This window comes from Salmo trutta, unplaced genomic scaffold (assembly GCF_901001165.1).
Source record: "Salmo trutta unplaced genomic scaffold, fSalTru1.1, whole genome shotgun sequence".
Lineage (NCBI taxonomy): Eukaryota > Metazoa > Chordata > Actinopteri > Salmoniformes > Salmonidae > Salmo > Salmo trutta.
In genome coordinates, this window is record NW_021822310.1 from 19,389 (window position 1) to 30,770 (window position 11,382).

Here is an 11,382-nt window from a genome sequence, read left to right on the forward strand (position 1 = left end):
AGACAAGTCTCTGAATGTCCTTGAGTTGCCCAGCCAGATCCCTGACTTGAACCCAATCGAACATCTCTGGAGAGACCCTAAAATAGCTGTGCAGCGACGCTCCCATCCAACCTTGACAGAGCTTGAGAGGATCTGCAGAGAAGAATGGGAGAAAACTCCCCAAATACAGGTGTGCCAAGCTTGTATAGTCATACCCAAGAAGACTCAAAGCTGTAATCGCTGCCAAAGGTGCTTCAACAAAGTACTGAGTAAAGGGTCTGAATACTATTGTAAATGTGATATTTAAGTTTTTATTTTAATGCATTTGCAAAAATTTCCAAAACGTCAGTTTTTGCTTTATCATTTTGGGGTTACGTGTGTAGATTGATGAGAGGAAAAAACTATTTCATCAATTTTAGATAAAGGCTGTAACGTAACAAAATGGGGAAAAGGTCAAGGGGTCTGAATACTTTCCGAATGCACCATATATAGGTCTTGGATGGCAGGAAGCTTGGCCCCAATGATGAACTGGGCCGTACGCACTTCCCTCTGTGGCACCTTGTGGTCGGATGCCAGGCAGTTGCCATACCAGGCAGTGATGTAACCGGTCAGGATGCTCTCGATGGTGCAGCTGTAGAACCTTTTGGAGGATCTGGGGACCCATGCCAAATCTTTTCAGTTTCCTGAGGGGGAAAAGGCGTTGTCGTGCCCTCTTCACGACTGTCTTGGTGTGTTTGGACCATTCTAGTTTGTTGTTGATGTGGACATCAAGGAACTTGAAGCTCTCAACCTGCTCCACTACAGCCCCGTTGATGAGAATGGGGGCGTGGTCAGCCCTCCTTTTCCTGTAGTCCACAATCATCTCCTTTGTCTTGATCACATTAAGGGAAAGGTTGTTGTCCTGACACCACACTGCCAGGTCTCTGACCTCCTCCCTATAGGCTGTCTCATCATTGTCGGTGACACTGTTGTGTTGTCAGCAAACTTAATGATGGTGTTGGAGTTGTGCTTGGCCATGCAGTCGTGGGTGAACAGGGAGTACAGGAGGGGACTGAGCATGCACCTCTGAGGGGCCCCAGTGTTGAGGATCAGCGTGGAAAATGTGTTATTGCCTAGTCTTACCACCTGGGGGCGGCCCGTCAGGAAGTCCAGGATCCAATTGCAGAGGGAGATGTTTAGTCCCAGGGGTCCTTAGCTTAGTGATGAGCTTTGAAGGCACTATGGTGTTGAACACTGAGCTGTAGTCAATGAACAGCATTCTCACATAGGTTTTCCTTTTGTCCAGGTCGGAAAATGCAATGCGGAGTGCAATTGAGATTGAATCATCTGTGTGTCGTTCAAAAAGCCAGTCTTTCATTTTATTACCTGTCCGGTCATATCATTTTATTACCTGTCCGGTCTTATCATTTTATTACCTGTCCGGTCATATCATTTTATTACCTGTCCGGTCATATCATTTTATTACCTGTCCGGTCAAAATCATTTATTACCTGTCCGGTCAAATCATTTTGTTACCTGTCCGGTCATATCATTTTATTACCTGTCCGGTCATATCATTTTATTACCTGTCCGGTCATATCATTTTATTACCTGTCCGGTCAAATCATTTTATTACCTTTCCGGTCATATCAGAAATGTCAATGTCGTCCAATAGTACACTCAAATAAATATTTAGCACTTATTAGCAAATTATTAGTGTATTGGTGGTGTACATCTTATATAAAATGCCATTTTATTCTCTGGAAAATATTAACATGTACATTTTGTACAGTGCATTTTTTGTTGACATGAGTTTGCTCAAAGCGTGATGAGGAGAGGCAAATATACTTGTGTATGAGAGTCAATACAGCAGCATTAACGTTTGCCTTGCATTTTTATATTTAACCTTTATTTAACTAGGCAGGTCAGTTAAGAACAAATTCTTATTTACAATGACGGCCTACCCAGTGCCAAACCCTAACAACGCTGGGCCAATTGTGCACGCCCTATGAGGCCTCCCAATCACGGCCGGCTGTGATACAGCCTGGAATCGAACCAGTGTCTGTAGTGACATCTCTAGACTGCTGTGCCACTCAAGAGCCCCATGCAGTCATTAAAAGAAGTCAACCGGCAGAATTGTGTCCAGAGTTTTCCCGTCCCTTCCACTAGAGCACGACCCAGAACACGACCCCAGAACACGACCCCAGAACACGACCCCAGAGCACGACCCCAGAGCACGACCCCAGAACACGACCCAGAACATGACCCCAGAGTATGACCCAGAACACAACCCAGAACACAACCCCAGAACACGACCCCAGAACACGACCCAGAACATGACCCCAGAGTATGACCCAGAACACAACCCAGAACACAACCCCAGAACACGACCCCAGAACACGACCCAGAACATGACCCCAGAGTATGACCCCAGAACACGACCCAGAACACAACCCCAGAACACGACCCAGAACACAACCCCAGAGCACGACCCAGAACACAACCCCAGAGCACGACCAGAACACGACCCCCAGATCACGACCCCAGAACACAACCCCAGAGCACGACCCCAGAGCACGACCCCAGAACACGACCGAGAGTACGACCCAGAACACGACCCCAGAGCACGACCCCAGAACACGACCCAAGAGCACGACCCCAGAAAGGTACCGGTACAGAACCAATTACACATGCACTTACCAGAGGTAGAAATCTACATTTTGACATTACATTTAACAGGTTATCTTGAGCCAGTCTCCTACAGCAGGAAAATAATCATGCAGTAACAGGAATGCACATTATTATGTGGATTATAATTAATGGACATTTGTATAGCGGGAGGGAGGGAGGGATGGGGAGAGAGCATGGAGGGAGGGAGGGATGGAGGAGAGCATGGGGGAGAGAGGGAGGGAGCGAGGGAGGGAGGGAGGGGCGAGGGATGGAGGGAGGGAGGGATAGAGGGAGCGAAGAATGGAGGGAGGAAGCGAGGGAGGGAGGGAAGGAGGGAGGGAGCGAGGGAGGGAGCGAGGAGGGGGGTGGGGGAGGGAGCGAGCGAGGGAGGGAGGGAAGGAGGGAGGGAGCGAGGGAGGGAGCGAGTGGGGTGGTGGAGGAAGTGAGGGAGCGAGGGAGGTGGGGGATGGGAAGTAGTGAGGGATGAGTGAGGTGGGGGATGGGAAGTAGTGAGGGATGAGTGAGGTGGGGGATGGGAAGTAGTGAGGGATGAGTGAGGTGGGGGATGGGAAGTAGTGAGGGGATGAGTGAGGTGGGGGATGGGAAGTAGTGAGGGATGAGTGAGGTGGGGGATGGGAAGTCGTGAGGATGAGTGCAGGGGGGGGATGGGAAGTAGTGAGGGTGGAGTGAGGTGGGGGATGGGAAGTAGTGAGGGATTGGAGTGAGGTGGGGGATGGGAAGTAGTGAGGGATGGAGTGAGGTGGGGGATGGGAAGTAGTGAGGGATGAGTGAGGTGGGGGGATGGGAAGTAGTGAGGGATGGAGTGAGTGTGGGGATGGGAAGTATGAGGGATGGAGTGAGGTGGGGGATTGGAAGTAGTGAGGGATGGAGTGAGGTGGGGGATGGGAAGTAGTGAGGGAATGAGTGAGGTGGGGTGGGAAGTATGAGGGATAGTGAGGTGGGGATGGAAGTAGTGAGGGCTGAGTGAGTGGGGGATGGGAAGTAGTGAGGGGTGCGTGAGGTGGGGTGGGGGATGGGAAGTAGTGAGGGATGAGTGAGGTGGGGGATGGGAAGTAGTGAGGGATGGAGTGAGGTGGGGGATGGGAAGTAGTGAGGGATGGAGTGAGGTGGGGGATGGGAAGTAGTGAGGGATGAGTGAGGTGGGGGATGGGAAGTAGTGAGGGATGGAGTGAGGTGGGGATGGGAAGTAGTGAGGGATGGAGTGAGGTGGGGGATGGGAAGTAGTGAGGGATGAGTGAGGTGGGGGATGGGAAGTAGTGAGGGATGAGTGAGGTGGGGGATGGGAAGTAGTGAGGGATGAGTGAGGTGGGGGATGGGAAGTAGTGAGGGATGGAGTGAGGTGGGGGATGGGAAGTAGTGAGGGATGAGTGAGGTGGGGGATGGGAAGTAGTGAGGGATGGAGTGAGGTGGGGGATGGGAAGTAGTGAGGGATGGAGTGAGGTGGGGGATGGGAAGTAGTGAGGGATGAGTGAGGTGGGGGATGGGAAGTAGTGAGGGATGAGTGAGGTGGGGGATGGGAAGTAGTGAGGGATGAGTGAGGTGGGGGATGGGAAGTAGTGAGGGATGAGTGAGGTGGGGGATGGGAAGTAGTGAGGGATGAGTGAGGTGGGGGATGGGAAGTAGTGAGGGATGGAGTGAGGTGGGGGATGGGAAGTAGTGAGGGATGGAGGATGAGGTGGGGGATGGGAAGTAGTGAGGGATGAGTGAGGTGGGGGATGGGAAAGTAGTGAGGGATGAGTGAGGTGGGGGATGGGAAGTAGTGAGGGATGGAGTGAGGTGGGCGATGGGAAGTAGTGAGGGATGAGTGAGGTGGGTGATGGGAAGTAGTGAGGGATGAGTGAGGTGGGGGATGGGAAGTAGTGAGGGATGAGTGAGGTGGGGATGGGAAGTAGTGAGGATGAGTGAGGTGGGGGATGGGAAGTAGTGAGGGATGAGTGAGGTGGGGGATGGGACAGTAGTGAGGGGTGGAGTGAGGTGGGGGATGGGAAGTAGTGAGGGATGGAGTGAGGTGGTGGGATGGGAAGTAGTGAGGATGAGTGAGGTGGGGGATGGGAAGTAGTGAGGGATGAGGTGAGGTGGGCGATGGGCGATAGACAGAGATGATATTTTAGTCTTTATCCCCTTAATGTCTCTATTTGATTGTAGCCGTGGTGGAGACTTCTGTTGTGTCACTGTTAGCATTATAACATCTGGTTATTATGAAAACTAGGAAACTAAATTATTGTTACTCCACTGTAAAACACTCAGATTCTGTTACAGTACAATGTGAAGAAAAAAATGGGTAGCTCATTAATAAACCCATCCATGTTTTAATCCACTGTTAATCTACAATTAATCCACTGAATAAAATATTACCCAAGTTTGACTGATACAGTTACTCTCACTTGATAGCAATTTACACACAGAGGTGTTGGGTAAATAAAAGCCAAATCAACATAAAATGTATTTTATTTCAGATCATCGGCTGTGAAAACATTGTGAAGCAGATAGACCCTTTCTGACACACACACACACAAAGAAACGTGCACTACAGAGTTACAACTCTTGACATTCTGGAGATCCCCTCTAGCCATGTATGTTCTGTTTCTGGCCAGGGCCTGACTTGACTTTTCATTCCACCTGGTTCCCACCTTCTGATTACTGTAACATTGTATTCTGATTACGGTAACATTGTCTTCTGATTATGGTAACATTGTATTCTGATTACGGTAACATTGTCTTCTGATTACGGTAACATTGTATTCTGATTACGGTAACATTGTCTTCTGATTACGGTAACATTGTCTTCTGATTACGGTAACATTGTATTCTGATTACGGTAACATTGTCTTCTGATTACGGTAACATTGTATTCTGATTACTGGTAACATTGTATTCTGATTACGGTAACATTGTATTCTGATTACGGTAACATTGTATTCTGATTACGGTAACATTGTATTCTGATTACGGTAACATTGTATTCTGATTACATTAACATTGCCTTCTGATTACGGTAACATTGTATTCTGATTACATTAACATTGCCTTCTGATTACGGTAACATTGTATTCTGATTACAGTAACATTGTCTTCTGATTACGGTAACATTGTCTTCTGATTACTGGTAGCATTGTCTTCTTCTGTCTTCTTCTCCTTTGGTGATTGGTCATATAAAATCTGATTACTAGGAGTTAGTGAGTTATGAACGGTAAGGTGGTATAACCGTAAGGTGTTAATAACTATAACCACCTTACCCTTTGTAAGGTGGTTATAACTTTTCATAAGGTGTTAATAACTCACTCCCTCTCAAAAAGAGACCTTTCAGAAGAGGCTTTCCTTAGAAAAGCTAACTTGAGCAGCCCTTGTATCTTGGTATGTAAACCGTCCTTAAAAAATGTTTTAACTTGTTGTTGCTTCGTTTGTTTGTTGTTGTTGTTTACATGATGTCCTGCTGGTGCTGTGTAGATTCACTGACCACCTATGGAAGGAGAGGACAGTCAGTCAAGGTTGAGAGGTCAGGCACAGAGAGACAACGTGTATAGATTTGTATTTGACTTGTTTATTGTAACCTTTCTTTCAACAGGGAGTCCCATTGAGACCAAGGTCTCTTTCACAAGGGAGCCCTGCATCGTACAATTACACAACTATTTACAAAATACAACAGAATACAAAATACGATAATGAACGAGTCCCCTCATATAAATACCTTGGCATTTGGATCGACGACAAGTTGTCATTTAAAACACGCGGATGAGCTAAACGAAGAAACTGAGACTTAAAACTGGGCTTGTTCTACAGAAATAGATTGCTTGGTTGTAGGAAAACAATTGTTCAGTCAATTTTCCTGTCAGCCTTTGACTATTGGCGACATAATCTATATAAACGCTGCTGCCACTTTTTTTTAAAACCATTGGATACTGCTTATCATAGGCCACTCCACGTTCTCACGAGTGACATCACTTCCTGCCAGAATCACTGGCGGAGCGCAGCGGGCAGCTTAGCGATTAGAACGTGGGCAGTAAGCGAAAGATCGTGGGTTTGAATACCCAAGGTGAAAAATCAGTCGAAGTGCCCTTAGAAAGGCAATTAATCCTAATTTGCTCCTGGGGAGCCGTACTGCTATGGCTGACCCTGTAAAACAACACCTATCATACTACTATGACTGACCCTGTAAAACAACACCTATCATACTACTATGGACTGACCCTGTGTAACAACACCTATCATACTACTATGGCTGACCCTGTACAACAACACCTATCATACTGCTATGGCTGACCCTGTGTAACAACACCTATCATACTACTATGGCTGACCTGTAAACAACACCTATCATACTACTATTACTGACCCTGTAAAACAACACATTTCACTGCACCTATCATACTACTATGACTGAACCCTGTAAAAACAACACCTGTCATAACTACTATGGCGGACCCTGTTACAACAACACCTATCATACTACTATGGCTGACCCTGTAAAACAACACCTATCATACTACTAGACTGACCCTGTAAAACAACACCTATCACACTACTATGGCTGACCCTGTACAACAACACCTATCATATTACTATGGCTGACCCTGTAAAACAACACCTATCATACTACTATGGCTGACCCTGTAAAACAACACCTATCATACTACTATGGCTGACCCTGTAAAACAACACATTACACTGCACCTTTACGGTTTATGTCTCACGCTCTGACCTAAGAGAGCTGTTTTTTTCTCTGTTTAGTTAGGTCAGGGTGTGATAGGTGGGTGGGCATTCTATGTGTTTTGATTCTATGTTTTGGCCGTGTATGGTTTCCAATCAGAGGCAGCTGTCTATTGTTGTCTCTGATTGAAGCCATACTTAGGCAGCCTTTTTCCCACTTGGTTTTCGTGGGTAGTTGTTTTCTGTTTTGTTTGTGTAACCTGACAGAACTGTCGGCTGTTGTTTTGTTTATTTGTCTAAGTGTTTCGATTTCATTAAAATACAAATGAGCACTCAACACGCTTTGCCTTGGTCCCGTTACATTATGTGACGATACAGCATCTTATTTCTCTCTTATTTATGCAACAGTACCATCTATTCATTTACATATCTCTCTTGCAGAAATTACCATATACTTCACATCGCTCCTGACCCACGGAGGTAGAAAATACCTTACTGGCTCACAGGAACGAATAACTCTTGAAATTCCTTTGGTAAACTACCGATTTAGGTTAAACAAGGTGTTGTTTTTATTAAGGAACAATTTTCAGAGTTACCCCTTATAATTAGACGTACTAGTTCCTTTTGGGAAGTTTAGGATATTGGTAACGAATGTACGTGTTTTCTTTTTTTATCGTTCTAATTGCATTGTTGTATTTGTTGTATTTGTTGTATTTGTCATGACACTGCCGTTATCTGAACTCTTTCCTTTATTATGTACCTTGTTTTTTTCTGCTGCTTTTTTTTTTTTTTTTTGTGAAACAGGGCTCTCTTCCGAAGAGACATGGTCTCAAAGGGACTTTCCTGTGAAAATAAAGGTTAAATAAATACAATAAAATACATATAGATATACTGGAGACAAGGACAGTTAAAGTGTGGACAGGACAGTGACTATACAACTGTAGTTTAGTGTGAACAATAGTGTGTCCTCCAGGGTTCAGTCAATTCAGGAAGTAAATATAAATTCAGGAAGTAAAATGTAAATCCAGGAAGTAAAATTAAATTCCAATTCCTAATTCTCGTCAATGGTTTTCTTTTTTGTTGTTGTAATTTACCCCCTTTTTCTCCCCAATTTCGTGATTTCCAATAGCGATCCAATTACGATCTTGTCTCATCGCTGCAACTCCTCAACGGGTTCGGGAGGTGAAGGTCGAGTCATGCATCCTCCGAAACAGGACCCGCCAAACCTCGCTTCTTAACACCCGCCCGCTTAACCCGGAAGCACCGTTTCAACTGATGACCAGGGTCAGCGTGCAGGCACCCAGCCCGCCACAAGGAGTCGCTGGAGCGCGATGAGCCAAGTAAAGCCCCCCCCCCCCCCCCCCTCGGCCAAACCCTCCCCTAACCCAGACGACGCCGGGCCAATTGTGTACCGCCCTATGGGACTTTCGGTTACGGCCGGTTGTGACAGCCTGGGATCGAACCCGGGTCTGTAGTAACGCATCAAACATTGCACCACTCGGGAGACCGTCTCAACGCTTTTCTATTAAGAAAATGTTTAATTGGAATCAGGAATTTCTGTTCACTTCATGAATTTGTCTGAAGTGAAATTATATTGACCCGAACTCTGGTGACCTCTGTACATCTCTTAACTGTGAGGAGACGGTGAGATGCTCAGAGGTAGGGTAGAGTCATCAGGTCTAGTACTGAGGTGTTCCGGATAGGAGAAGTGACTTCATTAAAGGTAGTTGGTAAACAGTTGAGATATAAACTGTACTTACACACAGAACACTAGCACCTTCTCTCAATTCATATTTAATCTAGATCAAAATGTATTAATTAATGACTGTAAGGCTATGAAATGCTATTTCCAAGTGTAAAATAAACACCCTATTCCCTATATAGTGTGCTACTTTTGACCAGAGTCCTGGGCCCCTGGTAGTGCACTATGAAGGGGATATGGAGTTATTTAGGATGGGGCCTATATTGGTCCATAGTGTCTTCTGTTTTTGTCGGTTCTGTCTGTTTAGCTCACCTCTCCATCGCGGGTTTCGATGGTCTTGATCAGAACAGTCTTCTTGGAGTGGACCTCTGATGAACGGCCAACGTCTGGGCTGGTCTCTGCAGGGAGAGGACAGAGGTAACACAACCTCAGTCTAACCTTAGACTCAACTCTCAGGCTTAAGGAGATTTGAAAAAGATGTCAACTCAAGACTAACCAATTATCTCTAGGCTGATGTTTTGAATGGAAAGTATAGACCACAAGTAAGACTATCTCAACCTAACCTAGCCACAACCTGATCAAACCACAACTTAACCCCCAAAACAACCTTAGTCTCAGCAGAGAGGAGATAGGCCCCGCGAGGCTGAGGTCAAACAACCACAAGCTAACCCAAAAGCCACAGTTGATTTATGACATCCTTAATCAATATTAATTAAGTCTAATCGTGCTCCATTATTTTCATTTGGCTGGCAAACAAGACATAACGTGATCTTTGAATTTTCAATATCTGAAACGCATCCACTGTCACCTATTTCAGATGCCGCTTCTCCCCCTTGTGGTAAAATGTGACGCTGAGGAAACGTGTTCTCACCTCTGAATCCAATAGTGGAATATGTTGAGGCAGCAGAGTGGGCAGCAGAGTGGGCAGCAGAGTGGGGCAGCAGAGTGGGAGCCAGATACAGTGATGCTGGGCGAAGACAGAGAGAAGACAAAACATACAGGAAATGACAGGTTAGATATCTATTTGGATTGTTTGGATTGTTTGAAAAGTCCCTGCAAAACAATCTATTGTGGCTGATTCCATTCATGATGACCTCCCTCGACCTAACTTTACCCTGGCTCTATCGCAATGTGTCCTTTTGCAATTCCTTGCATCTTATCTCCTCCCTCCTTTCTCACAGTAACGGGGAAGAGGAAGGAAGGAAAGTCTATCCTACCAGGAAGAGTTTTAATATCTGCCTTTGAATCAGCTGTGTATTTTCCGAGGAGAAAAGCCTGCACTTATTTAAAAATATGGTACCTTATTGTTTTTATCTATTAAAATGTGTTGCACAACTAACTTCATTTGTTTTGATCAATTTATACATGCATTTTGGGATCCCTCCCCCTACTCCTCCCCTCTCTTTCTATCCCTCCCCCTACTCCTCCCCTCTCTTCTCTCCCCCTCCCTGCACCTCCCCTTCTCTTCTCTACCCCTCCCCCTACTCCTCCCCTAACCTCTTCTCTACCCCTCCCCCTACTCCTCCCCTCTCTCTTCTCTACCCCTCCCCCTACTCCTCCCCTCCCTCTTCTCTACCCCTCCCCCTACTCCTCCCCCTCTTCTCTATCCTCCCCCTACTCCTCCCCTCTCTCTTCTCTATCCCTCCCCCTACTCCTCCCCTCCCCTCCCTCTTCTCTACTTCTCCCCCTACCCCTCCCTCTACTCCTCCCCTAACCCCTTCTCTACCCTCCCCCTACTCCTCCCCTCCCTCTTCTCTGCCCCTCCCCTAATCCTCCCCTTCTCTGCCTCTTCTCTACCCCTCCCTCTACTTATCCCTCTCTCCTACCGGCTCTCCTCTCCCTCCAGTAGTTTCCTGTAGGTGGCGATCTCTATATCCAGGGCCATCTTGACATTGAGGAGGTCCTGGTACTCTCTGAGGTGACGAGCCATCTCATCCTTCATCTTAGCGATCTCAGCCTCCAGACGGGTGACGGAGTCCTGGTAACCTCCAGCCTCGTTTCCCAGACGATCCTCCATCTCCCTCATCTGCCTCAGCAGAGACTCGTTCTGTAGGGGAGGGAGGGAGAGAGGGAGAGAGGGGAGAGAGGGAGGGAGAGAGAGAGAGGGAGAGAGAGAGAGAGAGAGAGATAGAGAGAGAGAGATGATTACATAAACAGAAAGGTAGGTAAACAGGTATCATAGTTAGATTGAGAGGGGAAATGGTGGAGAGGTGATTGAAGTGATGATAGGTTAGGGAATTGTCCTTATGTGTGTACTACTCCCCACATATTTAAAACCAATGGACTGTCAAATACAAGAAGGGAAGTTTACACTTAATCCAGGAGGATCTAGAGTATGATCTATTAATAGTCCAGGAAACATAGAGCAGGATGAAATAATATAG

The 11,382-nt window shown here is 46.4% G+C and overlaps 1 protein-coding gene across 1 annotated transcript; it reads right to left on the reverse strand.

The window, feature by feature from the left end:
- Positions 1–5,079: 5,079 nt before the first annotated feature.
- Positions 5,080–11,045, reverse strand: LOC115181697 (desmin-like; the record flags this gene model as incomplete). Its single annotated transcript, XM_029743527.1, has 4 exons — positions 5,080–6,109; positions 9,311–9,396; positions 9,870–9,965; positions 10,825–11,045. Coding segments are annotated over 4 exons (414 nt in total), but the record flags the coding sequence as incomplete, so codon positions are not given.
- Positions 11,046–11,382: the final 337 nt, after the last annotated feature.